General features: G+C 42.8%; 1 protein-coding gene across 1 annotated transcript in view; it reads left to right on the top strand.

Moving 5' to 3' along the window:
* The window catches only part of EVA1C (eva-1 homolog C), a 62,550-nt gene that overhangs the window by 8,155 nt on the left and 30,216 nt on the right, over nt 1-24,179 (top strand). Inside the window, exons 2-3 of the mRNA XM_084622962.1 lie at nt 18,227-18,423; nt 22,541-22,664. Of these exons, the coding sequence (XP_084479088.1) occupies nt 18,227-18,423; nt 22,541-22,664 (321 nt within the window). The remainder of the gene's footprint in view (nt 1-18,226; nt 18,424-22,540; nt 22,665-24,179) is intronic.

The following is a 24,179-nucleotide window of genomic DNA, read 5'->3' as shown; positions in this document are numbered from 1 at the left end:
CAAGAGCTTTATGCTACAAATGGATGCCTCCGAGGTAGGGCTAGGAGCAGTTCTTTCCCAGGACATTGATGGAGAGGAGCACCCCATACTGTACCTCAGCCACAAACTGTTCCTACAAAAAACATCCTACTCGGTCACTGAGGAGGAAGCCCTGGCAGTCAAATGGACTGTGGACACCTTAAGATATTATTTGTGGGGGAACCCCTGTCTCCTAGTGATGGACCATGCACTGCTGTGGTGGCTACACTCTGCGAGGGTTGCCAACCCCAGGATCATGCATCGGTACCTCTCCTTTCAACCTTACAGCTTCCAGATATGTTGCAGGGCTAGGAAGGGCCATAAAAACAGACTTTTTTTCAAGAGGTGAGGGCGGGTGGGGGAGATGTGCAAGGTCTGCAAGACAATACCCCAACACTGGATCTGAGGGGGGAGGCTGTGTGATAGTGTGTATAAACCCCTCTCTGGACAGAAAAGGGTTAAAGAGCAGCTCTGAGCTCAGGAGGTGCTGCCCCTCCACCTTTGCTGAGATTGCTCCCTTGGAGGTGGGGCTTAAAAGGGAGCCAGACAGCTCAACTGGGCGTAGACAGGGCAGGGAGAAGGACCCACTCTGTGAGTTGTGGAGGAGGACAACGTAGCCAGATCCAGACCGGGAGAAGGCATGCTGATGAGCAGCAGCTTTTATGGGTCGGAGGCAGGTAGGCAAGCCTCGAGGTAGCACTTGCAGGGACAAACTGCCACATGCCCTGGGAAAGAGGGAGGTAGGAGGTGGCCCAGGAAGGCTAACTTAAGGCACCTCAAGGTGAAAGACGCTGGACAGGCCTCACAGGGTCCTGAGTTGACAGTTGGTGGAGTAGGAGGGAGTGGGTTCCCTGACCCATCCTATTGCAACCACTAGGTGGAGTGGCTGCCAGCGGCAGCAACCCCTAGGTGGCGGACAGTGAACCCATTCACAATCCTCTTCTCCCAAATTCCGTTCATGTAATATTTTTGCTGGATCACCTCACAGTATGAAGGCAATATAATGTACACAGGATTTGTCCCTTTCCTTCTCATAAGAGTTACATTGTCATCTATGGCTGTGGGTGGAATTTCAATCTCCATGCACTTTGTTACCACAAATCAAGTTTAGACATGTTTTTGCCTTTTCTGTAAGCCCTCTAGGGTTATGTAGTCACATATGCTTCTTCCCACAGTATTCCTTAGTCTGGCTTTCAAATACAGAAATAGAGTTTTTCTAGGTATCTCTTAATTTTGTGAACAGTGTTATCTGAACAATATATGTCATGAAAATCCATGCCGGGTTCTAAACCACTTAATTGGGTAGAGAAGGCTGAGTATCAAAAAATTTAATGTCGCAAATTGTTGAAACAGGACATCTCATGTAGAAATTGTCCACATGGAGATGTAAGATACATTGGTTTAAAGATGTACATAGTCTGTACTTCTTTAACAATTGTTTGATGCAAACATGCTGCATCCTATATGTACCGTGAACTGCAGAATAGAGAATATTTGTTCTGATGTCTGCTATCCTAATGCCATTTTTTTAGTGAAATCCCATCCATATATTTAAACACTGGGAACTGAATGCCAAGGGCTTGAGAAACAAATGTAGGGTCTGATCCAATGCCCAGTAAAGTTAATGAGACTCTTCCTTTCCATTGACTTCCATGGGAACCAGATTGGGCCCATGGCTAGAGAGCTCTTTTCTTCCCTCTTAGCTATTCACCAGAGGAAGTCTAAGGCCCCAGTTCTGCAAAGCATTTAAGCACATACACAAATTCGTCCCTATTCAGCAAAACACTTAAGCATGGGTTTATCTTTAAGCCTATGCTTAAATGCTTTGCTGAATAGGGATGGTTTGCTGAATCAGGGCCTAAATCAGAGGTCCCCAAACTGTGGGGCACACCCCCCTAGAGGGACACAGAGCAATATTTGAGGGCATGGCAGGACCTGGGCCAGCCCCCATGAGGGGAGGGAGCACCACCCAGCCCCACTCTAACCCCAGCCCTGCTCCAGCCCTACATCCAGTCGCAGCCATGCTCCCAGCCCCAGCCCCAGCCCCACCCCACATCTGTGGCCCCAGCCTCAGCCCCCTTACCCCTGTCCCCCCCCGATCAGGAGCTACGGCCCTGCTCCCTGCCTGGCTCCCTGTGGGGGGCGCAGACAGGGATAAGGGGAGCGTGACTGTGAAGAGTTTGGGGACCATTGGCCTAAACGCATATTATTTCCTTCAGTGGTAACTTGCAACTTTCATATCTGAGAATGGGTCAAAATCCACGTAGAAAAGCAAAGACTTTCTATTATGCTAAATCATCCCATTTTTGAGAGCCACCATCACAAATACTTAGTTCTTTGCTCATTACAGAATGCTGGAATTGTGGTGGGTCACAAGGGTTTCATGGAGGTTGTGGTCATCTGACTCTTATATATGGAATGACCTACTTACCCCAGTTCATCAATCAACCACACTCTTTTGATCCAGATCTCTTCTGAAAACCCATTTCTTCTGTGTAGCCTCCAAGAAGTAAGCCTGTAATAGAAAACCAAAAGAATCTTAATGGAACCTCAAGATGTGTACACATCAAAAGGGAGTAATCATGGGATCTTATACCTGGGTTGGAGAATTATTTTGGAGGTTGAAGAGGCAAAAGAAGCAGTCCATAGTTTTGATAGCTCCAACCCTTTTTGTCTTAGTCCACTCACAAAGACATCTGTTTTTTCAAGAACAGTTCAGGCAGAAATAATCACTGCTTTAACAAATCAGGCTTGGCCTTCTACCCCAATAATAGAGAGCAAATGGAGTCAATGAAAAGTAGACAAAAACACTCAAGAAACATCAGCTGACCATGCAATCCTCCTGCACAATAAGTTTCCATTAATTTCCATTAATTAACACAATCCAGATTCTCCTAAACACAAAGAAAGCAAGTGAATGCCATTTTATTTGGGGCTTTTAATAAAGTGGTAAGAATTTTGATGGCCACAGTGATGCAGCATTTGTTTTGTCGACTTACCATGTTAGCAGGAGATTGAATCCTGTATAAATCCATTGAGTAAATTCTATTGACGTGTTGTGGTAAGTGATGGTTGGAACTCACCAAAATATTAAGAGAGATGGTAAGAGATGTAATTTCTTGATATTGTTTGAAAAGGTTAGATGCAAATGTTGGTTCCTATATTTAAAGGAAAACATTTGTTCCATGTCAATAAGAAAGGGACGCAAACTTCAGAGTTCTGGTCTGAGCTGGTCTGAGGTTAAGGATCTGGGATTTGGTTCTGTGAAATAGAGGTATACACCCAATGTGAGGGTTTAGTTAGATGTGGGTGTTTTGTGTCAGGCCCATCTCTATATTTTTTGAGTCTGCCTTTTAGACTGTTAACTCCTTGAGGCAGGAACTTGCTTTATTTTTGTGTCTTCTAATGCATTGAGCATATTGTTGGCACATAACAAATTGTATATTCTGTATGTCAAAGGAAAAACAAATTTAATAAAATAAATTTGTTGATTAGGTCCCCCTGCCTTTATACTACAATTCAAGCTGATAAACTTCTCAGTGGGATAGGACTTTCAGATGACCTCAGCTTTATTAAGGAAAGTGGGTGCTAATTCCAAAGAAATACTAATCCCATTTTTTATGCAATATGTTTCACATTTCTCAGTAACGTTCTCTAGGTTTATAACCAACCACTTTAATCAGTCACCAACTATCAGACTTTTTTAATCTTCCAGCCAATCAACAATTATAATTAAAATATTTTTCTTTGTCAAACATAGAAAAAATATTCTATTGTCTTAGAGAGAACTCGAGAGGCACAACTAGGCATGGTGGTGCCTTATTTGTTCAGCATTGTGAGTCACTTCATCTGAATTTCTGTACATTTTAAGAGAGTTGTTTAAAAGATCCATTGTGCGGCTTTTGGCAACAAAAAGAATACCAGCACTGTTTGGACACTAATTTAGAATTAATTTTAAAACATAAGTTGTAACATAAGGCCTGGTGCAAAATCCATTGAAGTCAGTGGAACAATTCCCAAGGATTTCAGTGGGCTTTGGATCAGGGCCCTAAAGAACTGTAGAATATATTTTTTTATTTATTTACCTCTGTTTTCTTTGTTCACATGCTGGAAGACACGAGTTAGATTTTCAGAATCACTTTGCATTTTTGGACCACAGCAGAATTTTTGGTCTTTCAGTTTATCCAATCTAAAGTTGAATTGAGTAAAAAAATGTGAAGCCAATTGCTGCGCTAATGAAAGTAATCCAGCCATGCAGATAGCTTTTTGGCCTTGATCTACTGTACTGTTAACCGACATCTCCTCTGCTGAGGGAACTGTAGGCCACCCTTGCAAGGGAATGGATTAAGTGATCCCATTCCTCACCTCTAACTCATGTGATCCTATGTCATGTGAATTTTAGATTCTATGTCATGTGAATAAACTAGGACTGTTTAAACCCCGCAGGGTTTCGGTCACAATGGTGTTTGCAAACTGAACCTTGCATTGTGTTTCTTGAGGGATTGACCCCCGCAAGATTGCATGGAGATTCAAGTTCACAAACCCAAATTTTTAAAGGAATATTTTTCTCCAGACTCCAGGATCCACCTACTTAAAATCTTTGGGTGTAGTGGTTTCCTGCTATCTCCTGGGCATGGTTGGCCCCTTCCTCAATCTTCAGAAGATGATGTCACCAGCTATGTATTTCTTTCATCTTTTATTTACCAGGGTTCTAGCCAGAGCTCCTGCCCTCATATACTTGAGGGTAAGATTGAGGTCTTGAGGCAAGTTCATTCCTGATGTAACTCCATTGGATCCTCTATTTTGGCTTCAGTGGAGTCACACCCATGATTAATTTGGCCATTGAAGTTTGATATGTAATCAGAGTTATGATATGTCAGATAATTATGGTCCACAAGACATGTTCATGAAATAAAGGAAAAGAAGTGTTTTCCTTTAGGAAAATGCATGTTGATAAAATATTTTACTGTAGCTAGTCACTATAATCTTCATCACTAGAGTCTACTTGGATTGCTGCACCTATGGTATTAATTCTAAAATTAGTGTCCAAACAGTGCTGGTATTAAAAACACTTATTTTTAATATTTGCTTGTGAAGGGCCTGCTGCTCCAGCCCTCATTGAGGTCAATGGCAAAACACTCAGGATCTGGTCCTAACAAAGCAACACAGTCAGAACTTAAGATCTGGAACTAGCATTTGCTGGTTGCAACTTTGCTGAGTTCTGGACTAGACATCTGAGAACAGAGAATTCTAAGGTCGCCAGTTTACCATTGTGCTTTCAAAGCAAACATCTGCCCATTACAAAGGGTTAAGATAACACCAACTGCTGGCACAATGTCTAAAATTAAAAATAAGATGATTATACAAGCATTCTTTCCCTTGCATGACAGCACAGCCTCTCATGCTGCCACTGTGGGAATGGGAATCTCCAACCCACGCTGCTCTGGGGGACTCCATAGGGATTCCAGAAATATTTACAATCCACAGTGAAAACAAAATGATAGAGTTATAGCTCCATGTTGCAAGCTGTGGAGAGGTGGGGGGGGGGAGGGAGAAGGGGGGGAAGAATTATATCTGAAAAACTAAGGAAATGGGAAAATTTAAGTGAAGCTAATGAGTATATGCCAAAATAAAATCTAGCAAAGTGGACACTCTGGCATTATGCTCAGTGTTGTACAGAGTGTGGAGTCGGCCCAAGGTCCCTTTCCAAAGAAGATTACCATTGAATAAGACTATTAGACTAAGACTTTTTAGGGTGACTTGAACTATGCATCCTGGAAAACGGCTTTGGGGAACGTGGGGGAAGAAAGAAGCAAATTATGGAACAGATTAATTGGATTGCTCTGAATTCTTTGACGTAATGTTTTTTCACGGAGGACTTCCCCCTCTGTCCTAAGATTTAATATTAAAAAGAACCCTCTATACCTATAGAAAGAGCTTAAAGACACCTGGGTGATGGACTAATAAGAGTTACATTGACTCTTTGCTAGGTGAGAGGCCCCTTTGTGAAGAATATTACCTAACTTATAGGCAATGGGAAGGATGGTCCCTCGCTGCATACATCACAATCAAAAGAGTTAATGTACACATATCGATCCTGATTCTCCTCTCACTTTTCCATGTGTACCAGTGTAAAACTGATCTACTCTGGCATAAGTGAGAGATGAATCAGGCCCTTTATGTCTGCCACTACTAATTTTTTTTCCTGGAAACAGAAGCTGATGAGAGGAGCAGTCCCATTTTACCTGCCAAACCTGTACTAGACAAAGCTTTCTTTTATCACTGGACACACTGCTGCCATCTCCAGCACTCTCTTCTTGCATAAAGCCTACTTCTATAACTGGTTCTCTTTTATTCTGGGGGGAGGTTTTACACTGCACACTCAGTTCCTCTATATGCCTGACTGTTATCATTCATTATTGTTATTAATATATATTATTTGTATTGCAGCAGTGCCTACAACATGCTAGGCTCTATCTAGACCAATATGAAGACATCACTGTCCGTAATCAGAACCTTAACTTTGCTTTGATGGGCAGAAATCTTGAAGCTGTCTCTAACCCCAAACTTTCTTTCCCTCTTGATTTTCAGACCAAGATTGCATGCCAGTTTCAGCCTGCTCAGTTGCCACCTCCTTTGCATATGTACAACAAGCATGTGCATGCACAAAAGCAGGGATTTTCATACCCACAGAGTTAGATGGCAACTATCCATATAGCTATCCAGTGCACACACTCAAGTCTTTGATTTACACACGTGTATGTGGTAGTTCCTGCAGTAAACTGTCACACACTTGACCATATAATCTCAGTCTGAAAATCAGTCCTCTAATGTCTTGAGTATAGTAGTTCCTTCTTTTACATTCTTCCTAAATGCCTCTTCTTCAAACTTCAGGTGTCCAGAACTCTGCAGCCAAATGACTTTCTCACTCCAGGAAGCAGAAACATTGTGTAATAAACTAACCCTCTGTCATTTCTGATGGCTTCATAGTTTTTTCTAAATCCAATTCATATTGCCTCTCCATGGACATGTTTCATGCTACCTCTCTATGTTTGCTTGCCTATTTCCTGTCTATTTCACTCATCTCCTCCACTATTGTCTTCCTCTCTTTTACCTCCACATGTAGGGAATCACTCATTCATTTGTACTGCCCCTTTTATGGCCCTTTCCCCCTCATTTATCCCCTTGAATGACTTCCCCACTTCAAATTTCACCTTAAATCCTTTGTTTTATGGTAATGAAGATTTAACTTTCTCTGAAAACTGTTTTGTGACATCATGAGTGGAGATCACTGTATGCTACAATAGTACTGTATTGTAGCACAGTGAAGCCGAGCTGAGTAAACCTTAGCCACTTTCATTTCATCACTGCAAAGCGATGAAGCTGCAGTACATCGTCTGTGGTGTTAGCTGGATAGAGCCATTAGAAATGGTCAAGCCGCCTGTACAGAAATTATAATTCTTGGAGCAATATTAATCGATTATCTAACACTGCTAAATAGCCCTGCAGTGTCCTTGTGGGGCAGCAGTTATCACTGCAGACCAGCTGAGAATCAGTCACTTTCTGGTAACTTAGTGGGAGAAATCCTGGCCCCTTTGAAGTCAATGGGAGTTTTGCCATTGACTTCAATGGGGCCAGGATTTCACCCTGTCTCTCTACATATCAATAAAGGAAGTGTTGCTGGGTAGCTATTACTAAAAATTCACCCATGGAACAGCAAGTATCCAGAGATAATTCTTCAAGAATTGACTAATTTGTAGTGGAGTTTATCAGTGGCTTAGTCATCACTGGGAGAGTTCTCCTCTTCTGAGACTGTCAAACCTGCCCATACAATTTTTACTGGCTGTTGGCACAATTCTTGGAAAAGCTGCAGGGGTTGATGGAGATTTATAAAATGGATTAGCTTTTTGGGACTCCAGTAATAATATGTGTGGTATTTCAGTCTATTTTCATCTGAAATGAATTAGCATCTCTTAAAAAACTGAGAACAAATTACTACGCTAATCAAGCTAAATTGAACTATGAACTATAGCCAATACAATAAACTTATATAAAGGCCTGATTCAGAGAGCTGCTAAGTTCTGTGGGCCTTTCATATTCAGGCTCTAAAAATAAATGTTTGCAGAATGCATTCTTCATAAAAAGGCATTCTATTAGTAAACAGTTAGATTGCTTTTAATATGTGCCAGGTATTATCCTCAGAACTCATGATTATGTTCTGACAGTGCCATTCTTCACTAAGGGTGAAATGCACCCCAGTGCAGTGGGCCTGCACAAAGCTTATGCATCACTTTAACCTTATTTCGAGAGAGATAAGTGGTGCACAGGTCTTATGCTGGCCACCTACACAGAGATGAATTAATCCCAAATGAAATGATATTGTTCTGGATAAGAACAAACTAATGAATTCCAATGTATTGTCAATTACACTATTTGTGCTATTTTATGATGCACTGGAGTCTTAACTGAGTACTTCCAGACTTTCTGATGTTTACATTTGTAAACTACAACATTCCAATTTCCAGACTTTCAAACTTAAAAATAAAATTCTCCCTGAATTTCCTGACTTTCAAAGTTTTTTTTTAATTAACTGCTACAGCATTCTAAGAATGTTATTTTAAATTGAGAGATCTATTTACAATCTTAACTCTATTTAAGCAAGGTTGGGGTTTGGGGGCTGGGATTGTCTTTATGGTTGATCAGTGCCATGTCCTCTTTGCATTAAGTGACAGTGAGGGGCCAACTTGCCAAATCTCTAATGATCTCTTCCTAGCTAAAGCTCAGATCTAGTACCCCACCTTCATTCTCCTTGACATGCCAGCTGCCTTTGACATCATCAACCATGCTCTTCTTGAGGTCTTGTTCTCTTGGCTTGTATAACTGTCCTTTCCTGATCCTCCTTTCACCTCTCTAGTCACTCATTCAGCATGTCCTGAGGAGGATCCTCCTCATCTACCCTCCAGTTGTCTGAGGGGATTCCACAGGCTCTGATCTTGGTCCTCTTTTCTTCTTCTTCTTCCTCCAAACCTTATCTCTGGTCATTTTATTTGTAAACACAAATTTAACTACCATCTCTATACTAACTTGTAGATCTACCTCTCTACTCCAGAATTGTCTCCTTCTGTCCAAACTAAAATCTTGGCCTAGTTACGTTCACAGCATACACACAGAAAAGTCAAACAAACAAGAAATACTGCTTACAAAAGTGTAACACTGCTTTATTTCTTAGAATGCAGGTAACATATGAGAACCAAAAAACAGAGTGACAAAGCAGGCTGCTCCCTAAACCAACTCAGCCACCTTCCTCTAGGCTGTCTGGCTGCAGACTGATTGCTGCTCCCAGATCACACACTTCACTACAGAGTTCCCTAGCCTGCAAGCAGGACCAGGAACCCTTCACTCATTTCTGACACTCTACAGTGATAGCTTGAAATTGCAACACAGTCCTCAATACACCAGAGGCCTCTCTCTCAGACATCCCCTCGTGGATGTCTAGCTGTCAGCTCAAGCTCAACATGGCTCAGGTCAGGTGGGGCTATGAGACTGCTGGGTGTGGATGCAAGCGTGTGACTGGGGGGGCTACAGCAGCTGTTGCAGCACCCGGGCTTGGCCTGGGGAGCAGGTAGGAACCTGGGTAATCAGGCCAGGGCTGGGAGCAACTACCTCAGGCCCAAATCACCAAGACCCTTCTTCCCAACTTGGTGCCAGATATCTCCCTCCTCAAAATCTTCAGTAGCTCCCTTCACATGCCGTGCAGAGCACCATCCTGCTCCCCCTCCTTTCCCTGGCACCCCGACTGTCCCCCTCTCCCCACACGGAGCACCCATCCTAACTTTCCCTGACATCCTAACTTCCTCCCACTCCCTCTAAGTCTTCCCACTCCCCATGTTAGTACATTTAGGTTTCCATGTGCGCCTCCACCCCTCCCATTCAAAGCGACCTTCTGCCACTTTTGGATGGTTTTCCTAGTCCATTGCTTTGACCAGGTCTCACACCTCTTTGAATCCCTCCATTGGCTCCCCCCTTCTCAATTGCATCAAACATAAGCTGCTTGTTGTCTTTTTCAAGGCCCTTCACAGTCAATCACCCCTACCCATCATCTCATCCATCATCATGGTGTTGATGCTTGCCTCCACTCGCCCCATAATAGCAGCCTTCACTGCTGACTTGTTACATTGCAAACAAGCACCTTTGTGCTTTCTCCCATGCTGCCCTTCTTGCTTGGGAGGTGCTCCCCATAAATATCCACAAAGCTACCTTGTTGTCCCCCTTCAAATTCCTCCTTAAAACTCTCCTTTGCCGTGATGCCTACAAAAAACTGGACAATGGTTAGGTTGCTGGTGTGCTGAGACCACACTGTATCATGCTGGCCAATACTGTGTCATTATTAATTTGTGCTCCCTCATCTGTCTGCATCCAGATGTTGTCTCTAATCATATAGACTGTAAAGTCTATGGGGCACGGATATCTTTTTGTTCTGTTTCTACAGAGCCTAGCACAATGGGGTCATGGCTCATGACTAGAGCTCCTAAGCGCTATGGTAATCATTAATAATAATATTATAATAATAATAACAACAACATAATACTGTAGCTCAATCTGTATGTATTTCATGCTTTATCTGTGTAGTGAATTTTAGTCAGAGTTCTTTGTCAGCACAGTGGACACTGTAACTAAGCCGGTCAATTCTGGAAGAAAGGATTCAGCTTGGATTTCATGTGTCTTTTGAGTCCTAGTAAAAAGTTGCATTGAGTTCCTGACTTGTGTTACGCAGAAGGTCACACTAGGTGATCACAATGATTCCATCTGATCTTAAAAATCTTTGAACCTATAAATCAATTTATGATGCTGTGATTCAGGCTTAACTTCTGAGTAGGGTAGTACAGGTTTTTAGGTTACTTTGTTCACAGTGTAGCCCATATAATGCTTATAACTATATGCTTTGAGCCAATAGGAAAAGTCATTTTCCTTAAATCCCCAGCTGCTGGAGTCATGTTATTACAAAGGAATCTCTACTTTCATTTGTGGGGGGCGGGAAGGTAGGGAAAGGAAGTTTCTAGCTCTCATGTTTCAGAAAAAACCTTGAAAATGTGAACGCTTGAAGGCTCAAAAACTAGAAGACAAATTAAAAGAACCCAACATTTATTATTTTTTAAAATCTTGATTTTTTTAAGCATATCTCATGATTTTGGGGGGCCTGACTTGTGAGTTTTGTATGCTCGGGTTCTGCAATACTATCCCTGTCAGATTAGCTATGGCTCCCAGTTTAGATGTGTTTTTAAAATATACTTTTATAGAACATAAGACCAATAGAAATACTTCCATCATATTAAACAAAAAAGAGACATCTTGTAACACAAATAAACGTTCCCCTGAAATGTTTGTAATAATACAGTCAATGCTGCAGAGACTGTATCAGAACCCAAAGTGAAACAACTTGACTGTAAAGCAACATGAAACGGACCAGTTGCCTACCTTCATTGTCCCAGCCCAGAGAACTGCAGAAAAGTAAACAGACATCATAAATATTGGCAAGTCCGTTCAATTGCTAAAACGTTCTCTCTGAATAATCCCAGCTGTTATTAGTTAGAGAGATAAGGACATTTTTTCTAACCTGACATTGCCCTTTGGTTGAAGTAGTTGCCTTTAGCAAAATTGGTCTCTGCACAGGATTATGTAAACAATATAGAAGCACATTGTGCCACTGAGGCACAGGCCTGCATTAGACGTGTTATGAAGTCACACTCCCTGGGGAAGTTGAAGGAAGCAATTGGAAACTGCGACTGTCTGCATGGCCCACCTGGGAGACAGCAGCTTTCCTGGGAATGTTATTCCCCTCCATGAGCGAGTGTGCAGAGCCATGCCCCCCAGGCACAAATCAGTGATACTGAGTCAGCATGAGGGGGAGGTACGGTGCATTTTGTAAAGGACTGCAGTGACTTATTTCCTCTTGGAGCTAAGGAGAAGGAGGCAGATAATTGTGGCTTTGAGGCACCATCCCTTCCCAGGGCTGCTATGTGCACCACCCGTTCCATAAGGCGAGACATTCAGTCTCAATATAGCCCTCCAAGAGGTGCAAGGCTGTGTGTGTAGCACTCTGTGTAATAATCAAAATGCACGTCTACATAGTACCATGTGAGTGAAACAATCCAGATACCAGTACGTCACCACTTTTCTTATCAAAGGTTAGCAGCCAATTTCCATGACTATTTTTATCCTTTATTGTGTGCAAATATACAAGCATTTTAAATGCCACTTTGAAGGCTGGAGAGCATGATTTCTTTTCGTGTCAGTCCCTTTACCATTATTTTCTGAGAGAAATGCACCTGCTTATATAAAATCAGAGCAGATTTTTTAAAAAGCATTTTTAGAACTGAATAGTTGTGGTTGTTGCAGAAAGGTGCTTAGATCCTGGATTAGGAATTTGCAGGATCAAAGTTGCAGTTAAGATGCCAGGGAACTCATCCAAATCACAACATCACTGATATTCTTTAGGGAATACTGGGCTGTTTTTTGTACACAGCACATTTGGTTCCAAGTAACTTAAAACCTAAAGGATTGAAATGATTACAGCTATGGGACCAAACCTTTCATGGTGTTGAGCATCCACAATGCATGTTGGGCCAGATACTCGTTTACACTATGGCTCCTTTACGCCACTCTGGTAGTGTAAAAAGTCGTTAAAGTAGCAGTAAGTTACATTTAAGGCCCCTTTACAATGTTAGAGTGGTGCAAAGAAGCCACAGTGTAAATGACAGATTTCAGAGTAGTAGCCGTGTTAGTCTGTATCCGCAAAAAGAAAAGGAGTACTTGTGGCACCTTAAAGACTAACAAATTTATTTGAGCATAAGCTTTCGTGAGCTACAGCTCTGCATGCATCCAATGAAGTGAGCTATAGCTCATGAAAGCTTATGCTCAAATAAATTTGTTAGTCTCTAAGGTGCCACAAGCACTCCTTTTCTTTTTACAGTGTAAATGGGAATTTGGCCTATCCTCAGTACAAGCCCAGCACCACTCAGGGGGCCTCAGCACCTTTGGGCATTGGGTCCACAGAGAAATGTCTCTGGCAGGGAAGGTACTTTATTTCTGTACAGTTTGAGTAGAGAAAAGCTCTTGTTTAATTAGAACGTTTTAAAAAGGAATGTAGAGCCTGATCCTGAAAACACTTTCGTGTCAGTGGCCTCGCTGACCTCAAAAGGACAGCTCACACAAGTGAGGGACTGCAAGGTTGTGGTGAAATCCTAGGCTTCCTGAAGTAAATGCCTGAGCTCCTGACTTCAACAGGGTCAGGATTTCTCCCCATGTCTTTGGTGCTATGGGAGATGCCAGACTGACAGCCTGGCAGCCTTATACCCTCTGTTTACCTTACAATAAAGACAGTACAAACTTTCTCCTCCCTCATGCCTCAGACTTTCTGGACTTACCAACTCTAGGCATGAGAAGGTAGTTGAGTCTTCATGTCCATACAGCCCTTGGCTGGTATGGTGAGATTGCCAACGAAGGTGTCAGTTCAGATGTCTGTCCTTAGGAATTAGATGAAGAATGCCAAATCATTTCACATAAGCCACCACACAGCCAGCAGATAGCAGTGGCTTTTACTGGCCATTAACCTACATTAGATTTGATGCAGTGACCTAGATGTGAAGGGTCCCATATATCCGTCTATAAGCCATCTATTCCTTTATGAAATCTATCCTTAGGGCAATTAAATATAGAGGTTTGATTTGTTTCTACCCAGGGGTTTTCTACCATAGGCTCTGATTCTACTCTCACTGAAGTCAATGGAGCTTTCAATGGAAGCAAAATTGGGCCCTTAGTGAGTTCTAAGGGTGAAAAAAAAAGTCAAAATTAACAAGACTAGGGGAATAAAACTTCAGGAAATACCAAAGCAAGACTGTTGGCTATTTTTAGTGGGTAAAGAGATGACAAATCAAGGAAACTTGATGACTTAGAAGTTCAGCATATGAGAATATCCTTTTGTGTGTGTAACACTCTTTAATATTATAATTCCTGTCTTTCTAGAGGTGCAATTGTTATAGTCAGTAACTTTTCTCATGTGTCTCAGGGGTGGCTGCATTTCAGTAGTAAGGTGAATCCCTACATAAATATAGGTTAATATTTTCAAAAGCGCTTTTTTGCCTTTGAAACCTAACTCTCATTTACAAAAGTGATCAAAGCACAGAAGAGCCTAAACCTCACTGAAAGTCCGTGGGACTCTCATGGGCATAGTCCCTCCACCACACCTCCCTGGCATTCGATGGTGTCCTGAACTCAGTCTCTTGTCACCCAGGTCTGGGAATGGAAACTCAGCCCTCTGGTTGGGGTCCGCTGGAGCTTGCTCCTTCCAGGGTTTAGGAGGAAAGGAAAAACAAATGAACAGGCTCAAACATCAAGCAGGCCTCTCTTCCTTAGAGGAGCCTCTGGTGAATTGGAGTCAGCATTTTTGAAAATCAGGCAAACAGGGATGATTAAAATTTTTTTAAATATAATTCATGCACATTTTGAAAAAAATGGTCATGGAAATGAAAAAGAATTTGACTAGCTCAGAGTTGGTTGAAAAATACACCAAAAATAATAAAAATTGTCATCCCCCCAATTTTTTTTCATTTCAAATTTTGATGAAAAATGACAAAATTAAATTTTGGTAAAAGTAAATTTGGTAATTAAAAGCAGAGGATATCTACCTGGGGTTCGTCACCACCCTGTCCTTATGTTGCTAAACAGGAGAGAGGTCTCAGCATGCAGAGAACCACTTATCTACACAGTTTCACACCTCAGTGTGCATGCCTAAAAAAAACAGTGGCAAAATAATATATTGTGCATGTTCAACACATTCTGTTGAGACTTACAATTTGATTATTCCTAAACCAGACTTCTTTAATCATGTCTTAGGCGTGTGTGCTTATTGACATCTAGAGCCATGACAAATGGGAACTTTTAAAATAAAGCTGTTTTTGAGATATAAGAGCACAGAAAGCTTCTGAGTAACTTTCTTAATGTGTAAAATCCACCATTTGTTGTGCTCTGGTAACTCAAAAATGGCCAAACTGTATTTTCCCAAACTTGCAGAAAGAGAGAAAGAAGACAGAAAGAAATGCTTTTGAGTTAGTAACAAGAATGAATATTTTTAACCCAAAGGGTAATTATTTTCAGATTTATAAGCATGTGAAAAAATGGGCTGATAATTAAACTTCCTTCTTCTCACTCCAAATTTAGTGCTGCAAGTGGAGCTCTGTAAGGGTTTAAATCCTAAATTCACTGACATCCGTGACAAAGCTCCCACTAACTTTAATGGTGCAGATTCAGAATTGTAGTAGTTTTTTTTGTAACAGTTACTTTCTGGCGTTCTCAAATTTCCCAAGTAGATCAGAACATAAAAAGTGGGGTTAGCTGCTAGATGTGGCCTAAACTCACCAAATCTGTGTATCATCTATGAACAACCAACCTTAATTTTAACAACAACAAAATCTAAATGTGGAAAAAAATATCAGACTATACTAACATAGAGTATTCAACTATTATTATGGTAAGGGATTTCCTGTTTTTCCCCTGAAATTTCTTAAAAGTTGTTTGTAGAGAATTGAATTGTGTACTGACGAATTAAAATGACTCTGTTGTGCTATTTAGCTTGATTTTAAAAATTCTGTTTCTCCCAGTTTAAAACAAATAACTCACTGGAAGAGGTCACTCTGTTAATAATGTTGTGGATGTTTTTGTCAAGAATATGTACTATTTTATTGCTATAGGATTGTAGGTTTTGATTTTTTTTAGGGAGCAAATATATAGAATGTCATGGCCATCTCAAGATAAAAGTTCAAATGTTAGGCTTACAACCTTCCAAGTGCTCCTTTAAATACCATTGTTGTATACACATCAACATAAGGGTGTGTTAAGATGGATAATTAAAACAGAAGATAATTAGAGATAAATTTTAAATGTAGCAAATGGGCCATTAGTCAAACAACTCTTCTTAAAAAAACAACTGTGTTTCTGATTTCTTGGCCATTTCATTAAATTATTCCCCTAATTTTATTTTATAACATTTTCTTTTTTAAATTTAAATGTGAGAAGAAAAATACTTAGGGATGCTGAGTACTGAACATGCATTAACTTTCAAATGTGTGATGCTGAAGGTTTAAAAATGCAGGAGTTTGCTGCATTTTAAGACAGTAGGGAACATGGTCATGCATATTACCTGAAATCACATGATGAATGCAGCTGTTATGACTAGGGTTGCCAGGTGTCCAGTTTTTGACCGGAACGCCCACTCGAAAAGGGACCCTGGCAACTCCGGTCAGCACCACCGACTGGGCCGTTAAAAGTCTGGAGGGTGGCACAGCGGGGCTAAGGCAGGCTCCCTGCCTGCTGTGGTTCTGTGTGGCTCCTGGAAGCAGTGTCATGTCCCTCCTCCGGCTCCTATGCCTAGGGACAGCCTGGGGGCTCCGCACACTGCCCCCACCCCAAGCGCTGGCTCCGCAGCTCCCATTGGCTGGGAACCACGGCCAATGGGAGCTGCAGGGGTGGTGCCTGCGGACAGGGCAGCACACAGAGCCTCCCTGGCTGCCCCTATGTGTAGGAGCCAGATGCGGGACAAGCCAGATGGGGGACATGCCGCTGCTTCTGAGAGAAGCCTGAGGTCAGTGCCGCCCAGAGTCTACACCTCTGACTCCCTCCCGCACCTCAAAACCCTCATCCCCAGCCCCACACCAGAGATCGTACTCCCAGCCGGAGCCCTCACCCACTGCCATGCCCCAACCGTCTGCCCCAGCCCTGAACACCCTCCTGCCCTCCGAAGCCCTCTCTCCCAGCCCGGAGCACCCTCCTATACTCAATCCCCAGCCCCACCCCAGAGCCTGCACCCCTAGCTGGAGCCCTCACCTCGCCACCCCAGGCCTGATCTCCCTCCCACTCTCCAAACCCCTCGGTCCCAGCCTGGAGTACCCTCCTACATCCAAATCCTAATCCCCAGCTCCACCCCAGAGTCTGCACCACCCTAGAGCCCACACCCCCAGCCGGAGCCCTCACCTCCTCCTGTATCCCAACCCACTGCCTCAGCCCAGAACCCCCTCCCTCACCCTGAACTCCTCATTTCTGTCCCCACCCCAGAGCCCACACCGCCAGTCGGAGCCCTAACCCTCACCTGCACCCCAACCCCCTGAGCCAGTGCGGTGAAAATGAGCAAGTGAGGGTAGGGAGAGCAAGCGACAGAAGGGGGGGGGGATGGAGTGAGGGGGCGGGGCCTCAGAGAAGGGGCAGGGCAAGGGTGTTTGGTTTTGTGTGAATAGAAAGTTGGCAACTGTAGTTATGACAGCAGCATATGAATTTCCACCTCTTCATCTGTGGTAGTTATATACTAGCAAACACAAAACTACCTGCACATCAGACTAGTATATCCAACTTTTATTAATAATGTCTAAGAGAAGTTAGGTGAGGTAATATCTTTTACTGGACCAAGTTCTAATGGTGGAAGAACCTGAAGAAGAGTTCTATGTAGCTTGAAAATGTGTACCTTTCACCAGCAGGAGTTGGTCCAATAAGAGATTGCCTCACCCACCCTTGTCTCTCATTATATTGGGACCAACACAGCTACAGCACTGCAAACAATTAATAATGTCTAACAGTTACACAGTATCTCTCATCAGGAAGGATCCTGAACTACTTTAGACTCTGATATGCAAATTATACAGAGAGAATCACTTTATCCATCACTTGGATGAAACAGAGCAACCATTTAACAGTACAGTAAGATTACACCTCAATTTAGGACAGGAAATAAAGAATACCTTATCCAACTGAGACTGCAGGGGGAAATAGACCAGAAAACTGAGGAATAACACCTTGGACTTTTGAGAAAGTGCCTTGGGATCTTTAATGACCACAAGTTGCCATAACCTAGCTTCAGGTCTCATCTGAAAAATGGCATCTCCAGCAGCACAGTGCCCCCTACTGGAGCATTGGTTTAGTACTGACTCAGTGGGAAGGGTGTCACCTACTGGATCACCAACAAGATTGCCTGTAGCATCTGGATATTTTTGCGACCTGATCCTGGCTAGGTTGTAAAGGCTGATAAGCTCATAGTGTCATGTGGTATGGCCATGCTTACAATCCTGATTTTTATGCCCTTTCCAGAAGATGACCACGGTTTTCATATTACCTAAAGAGTTCATCATTGCCTGTACTAATTGTAACATAGCTAAATATTTTCTAGGTTACCTAACCAAACTTCTGCAAAATCACTCTGTGTATGCCTGTGATGGCGATCGTTTGAGCCTGCAGTGTCCTCGACATTCAACAATAAGTGTCCAATCAGCATTTTACGGGCAAGATTACCAAATGTGTAGTACACAGCAGCCTGAAACCGCGATGAAAGACCCCTTAAACTGTGTGGCGTCTACCACTTTGCAGGTAACACATATTGTAGATGTTTTTTAAAAAGCAGAATGTTTTAGATCGGATTTCAATTTTGTGACCCATATTTTATGAAAATGCCAAGTATTCACAATGTTAAGTGAATTCCACAATGTTTCAACTGGTATATAACACAAAATGGCACACTTGGAAGCACTAATTAGACCAGCAGAAATATCAGGTGAATAGGTTTTATTATTCCTGTAGGCTTGTAAAAGATTTTCAGGGTTCCTTCTACACTAACCTTCACATCTAACCCCCATTTTCGAGGCCCTACAACACCCATCCTTTTAGCCAAGCAGATCTGGTCAGAATAGTCTTAATCAGTCTCAAGGACCCCTGACATGAGGCACTCCTTACCCCAGCAGTTGAACACACTGAGCCAAGTTAATCACCCAGAGTGTCAGATAACAGAACTTGAACCTGGATCACCCGCATGGCAAGACTGAGCAAAACCCTCTGGCCACAGCAACCTACTTTATCATAAATTTGACAGGAATATTGAAGTTTACCAGTAATATCCTAAGAGTTGCTTCACATACAGACTAGAGTATGGCTTACACTGCAGTTCATTACTTGCTGTCATGGTGTGACATGTTTCGGTTGGTCCTCCGAGCCCCTAGGGGCGATGGAGGCTATGGTCTCACTGGCAGACCTCAGCCACACCTTCCGGGGGTTGGGGAATTAGCGGGGAAGGTGTGCCGGCACGAGTCAGTGGCGCGCCCCTCAGGCAGGGGAGAGCCGGCACGAGTCAGTGGTGCGCCCCTCAGGCAGGGGAGCGCCGGGGTAGGGGAACGCAGGCCCACCCAACTCCACTGCGTTCCAGCCCAGGGCCCTGACAGTGGCGGGAGGTGAAGGTCCCGCCGCTGGGTCAGCGGGGCCGTCTGCGCCCGCTGACCAAACATACCCACCCCACTGAGTAGTTCGGCCCCTGGGCTACTTCCTACCCGGTCTCTCAGGCGGGTCGCTCCGGTCCCTCCGTCTCATCTGGGTATTCCGCTGCGGGCCACTCCCGCTCCCCCTCGGTATCGGACTCACGCTGGCCCGGGCTGTAGTCAGGTCCCTCCAGGTCCTCTGGGTATTCAGCGGCTGGCAGTCCCGGTTGCCACAGGCCTTCCCCCCGGTCAGGCTCCTCCTTGCCCAGGGCTTCGCCTGGGTCAGCAGCAGGATCGCGACGGAGCAGCCTGTGTCTGTCTCCCTCCCTGGTGCTCTCTTCACTGGGCAGAGGGCCCCGCCCTTTGTACTTCCTGTCCCACCCTTCCCCTTCCGGGGATTGGCGGAAGCTTGGTCTGGCCCCGCCCACTCAGGCGCTTTACCCTCTGGTTCGGAGGGGAGCCACCCTGGCTCCCTACACATGGGAATTTCTTTACATCAGTTGAGGAAGCCCACGCTTCGAGTATAGTCAGGAGCTTGTTTCATCACAGGAAAGAGGTCTAGAGTTCCGCTGTTAGGCTATGCTTCAGCAAAGCATTATCAATGGGATTTAAACATATGCTTAAAGTAAAGATGCATTTAAGAGCTCTACAGAACAGGGGTGCTTTGCAGAATCACGGCCTTAGTGCTTACAGCTGTTCCATTGCTTCATGTCAGCAGTGAATTTCCATTCCATCCATTAATAATAGTATTAATAAGTGATTTAGTATAACATCCTTTCATAAAAACAGTGTTGTGACAGAGAGTTTTTAAAAACGTGGCTTGTCCATGCTGTACTGCAACTAACATCTAAAGGCATTCCATGAATGACCTTGGGGCCATGTGAAAGTGCAGCTGTCCACTAAAAAAATGTGGGGGCCAAATGCATCCTTGATGTCATTTCATTGACTTCAGTGGAGTGACACCCATTATTACTTTGAGTTCTTGAGTCCTGAGGGTCTCTGTGAGGTTTCCATGGACAATTTTTCTTGAGTACACTACACATCTCAGCTGACAACTGCATTGTAAAATAATATTAACTTTGACAGATATTTTCCTTTTTTCACTGTTCAAAACTACAGATATGAAAGATAAGTGTCTGGCTTTTGCATCCCAGAAAGCTCTGACTCTGTCAAATAGAAAAGACACTTACTGTAAACTGAATTCTTGGAAAAGAACTCTGATGATCTCATTCTGTCCCTCTCTGTGGAACAGAGTCTGAGATCTGCATAATCAAGCACAGTATTATCTTACAGAAAGGAGAAAGAATAGCTGGCATTTTATACAGTAGCCTCCTAGTGAAAGGATAAAGGCAAAGTTAGATCTGTCGCAATATGTTAATAACCTGACTAATAATGCAATCTAATTATGATAATATAAGTAGCTGGATGTTTTTGCACAGCTGAGTCAGTGCAAAATGTGTGCACTCTTTGTATAAAGAGATACCATTATAAAGAGATTTACAGATGATGGTTCAGCTCAGGTGTAAACAGATGCAATGTTCATTGAACTCAATGGGAGTCAGTTATGCCCACTTGTTCAAGAGCTAAATTTGTCCTGATTTTGTTTAACTGACTCTTTCCTGAGCAATTCCAATGAAGATGTGCCAGGGTGGTAGAGATTATTGATTTGACTTGAAATATTTTAAAAGAAGAATTGAGTGACCAAACTGAGTTCTGAGTCCTGTTTTCCCTTTTAAACAATTTAATAGGAATGTAATGTTCACAAAAAGTGTTGGATTTCAGTCCTTTTTCTCCACAAAAAAGAAAAAAGGGGCCAGAACTTTATAGGATCGTTGTGATGTGCTGCCAATGTGCATCATTTCTGTTCTGGAGGGACTGTGTCCAAGGATTATGATAGTTCAGCTATTGACATCTTTTCTGAAAGTGGAAACGGGACTGTCAATTAGTGCAATTGTTGTGATTTGAACACCTGATTTAAATTCATCCCTGGTGTAAATCCACTGAAGTTGGTAGAGCTATGCCAAGGATGAATTTAGCTCCTTCTGACTAGAAAATAGACCAGGGGTGGGCAAACTATGGCCCGCAAGCCGTTTTAAGCCGGCCCCTGAGCCACACCAAGTGGCTCAGCCCTCCTCCAGCCGGGGTGCTGGGTCAGGGGCTGAGCCGCGTGGTGTGCAGGGGGTGCTGCATCGGGGGCCACACCCCTGAGCCTCTCCCCACGTCCCAACGCTCTGCCCCAGCCCTGATCCCCCTCCCACTCTCTAAACCCCTCGATTCCAGCCTGGAGCACCCTCCTGCACCCCAAACTTCTCATCCCCAGCCCCACCCCAGAGCCTGCTCCCCTAGGCCAGCACATCCCTCAGACCGTGCCACTTCCCACAGCCCCCATTGGCCTGGAGCGGCAAACTGCAGCCAGTGGGAGCTGTGATCAGCCAAACCTGCGGATGCAGCACGTAAACAAACTGTCCCAGCCTGCCAGCGGCTTTCCCTGGTCGGCCGCGTGCCAAAGGTTGCCGATCCCTGGTTTACACTATCCTTTTTTCCTTAAGATTTCCCACCATCGCTACCACTGGTACAGCTCCAGCAGCAGAAGCAAAGTGTAAGTGCTGCTGTAAACAGCTTCTGGCCTGCCAATCACCATGTTCTTTCACTCTGCTCAGAGCAGCTCTAGTTGACAACATGGTTATAACGTTGGAAGCCTTTCTGCTCTACTCTTCTCACCCTTACAATTACTGATTACTTGCTGGAGCAGCACAATAGGAATAGCAGGATATTATTAGAAAAACAAACTGATGTTGATCAAGGTCTGACTTTTTTAAAAATAGATTTTAAGTAGTTTGGTCACATCTACATCGGCTAACCAAATTATGTCTGAAATGGATTTAGGCCCTAATTGAGGAAGGTATTTCAGCATGTGCCTAACTCTCTAAGGACACGAGTAGTCCCTCTTGAGTCTACTCATGTGCTTAAGTACCTCGCTGCATCAAGTCCTTAGTTTGAACTGTGTTTCAAATGAACTCACCCAGGATTTTCAGCCACCAATCAAAGCTCAGCATAGACATGGTCTTATTCCTGTCATATATCTTTTTTTTTTTTTAAATGCATCTATGACAAAAAAAAAACAACAGTGCCACTGAATAATTTCTTTCATGTATAGAGCAAAATGCAGCTAAGAGTTTTGGTTGCTGTATAGCTTCATATCTTGTTTTCAAGACTATCCTTTTTGCCCGTTGTTCTAGAAAGTACTGGATGAATGCCAGAACCAGAGAGCCTGCCAACTCCTTGTCAATAGTCGGGTTTTTGGACCTGATCTATGTCCAGGAACCACTAAATACCTCCTTGTCTCCTTTAAATGCAAACCTAGTAAGTAATTTCTACAACAGGCAAGTTCATTTTTGTGTGTGTGTTTCATTTGTTTTGGTTATAATGCCAGTGCAGAAAGCTGTGCATAAATCTACGTGAAGTTTTCAGATTTTAAGATTAATAGCAAATTGTATTTCTACTTTATCTTAGCTTTCCATCTTGTCTGCAATATTCACATGCTTGCTACCAATGTAACTGCTCGTAGAGTTTGTCAGAATCTAAGACAAAGTTAAAAAAAAAAAGGTGGAAAAGCTCATACTTTAGAGAGGAATATTATGCCATTTTTCACAAGAAGTGGTTTGTATTAAAAGCATACAAATGCCAAAAGGCTAGATACCATGGTGATGAGTGTGGGAAAAAATGCCTAGATAGCTGGAACAAAACCTCAGAATCTTTTGAAGTTCAGCCATAACCAGTTTTTGTGCATAACAGAGATTTGTTTTCAGTGGACATGTAAGAATAAGTATACACAAAAAACTGAAAGAATAAATATACATGATAAAGTATTTATACTTCAGTAGAACCTCGAATGAGGGTAGGTTCTGACAACAAATGTAAAGAGACAGTCATTGCCTCAATGGGCACTCGTACAAACACGAGAGAAAAATAGGAAGGGTGGAGAACAGGGAAACAACAATCAAGAGGCTGGATTTTTTTTTTTTAAGTTTTGTCTTATTAAATATAAGAGTGAATTCCAACTCCCCAGCACCGAGCCATTATTTGCTGGCTAATTTTTTGTATAGTGGAAATGGGTCTTCAAGAAGGCATTTGGATTTTCAGAGAGTAGTGACTTTGCCGCACAGAGAAGATATTCCGTGTATAGGGGGAGCATCATCGAAGCACAAGGGGGATTGTGAAAGGAGCAAGGAAACAGGGCATCAAGACTGGCAATAAGGAACAGGAGAGGGGAGGGACGGGGTGACACAAGAAACAAATAGGTGAAGGGAGACTGAATTGTGTAGGACCTCAAAGTCAAGGACAGGAAGCTCAGATAAGGAATCACTAACTTTGAAATAGCACCAACACATTGACTCCCATCACCGATATTAATAGGTGAACCTGTCTTCAGAAAAATAAATATATGCCTGCATACTTACTTTCCAGGATTTCTATCTGTTATATTTGTATGTATCCTGGATATTATATTAAGGTCTGTGTCATTAAAAAGCTCTTTCATTTTATGGATCTCAGTGGATTGGGATTTTCTTTGTTTTTTTAAAGTCACTAGATATTTTTCATCTACTGTAGTGCAGATATTTCATATCTATGATTGACTTTGTGATTTGACTTTTACAAAAGCTACCTAAAAGTATATTTAATGGAGTTTCCTGTCTGCAGAATTACTTTAAATAATAGGTTTCAAGGTGAGTGCAAACAATCTAATCTATCTCAACATAAGATTTATATTTCTCAGTATGATATTAACATTCTTAGTTAGGCCTGATTTTGGAAAACATCCCTATATTCAGGAAAACTCTTGTGCATATGCATAATGTCAAGCCCCTTTGTCTACAC

The sequence above is a fragment of the Lepidochelys olivacea genome, assembly GCF_965140295.1.
Source record: "Lepidochelys olivacea isolate rLepOli2 genome assembly, chromosome: 1".
NCBI classification, from domain to species: Eukaryota; Metazoa; Chordata; order Testudines; family Cheloniidae; genus Lepidochelys; species Lepidochelys olivacea.
The sequence above is the reverse complement of the archived record's forward strand: the minus strand, read 5'-3'. Positions and strand labels throughout refer to the sequence as shown.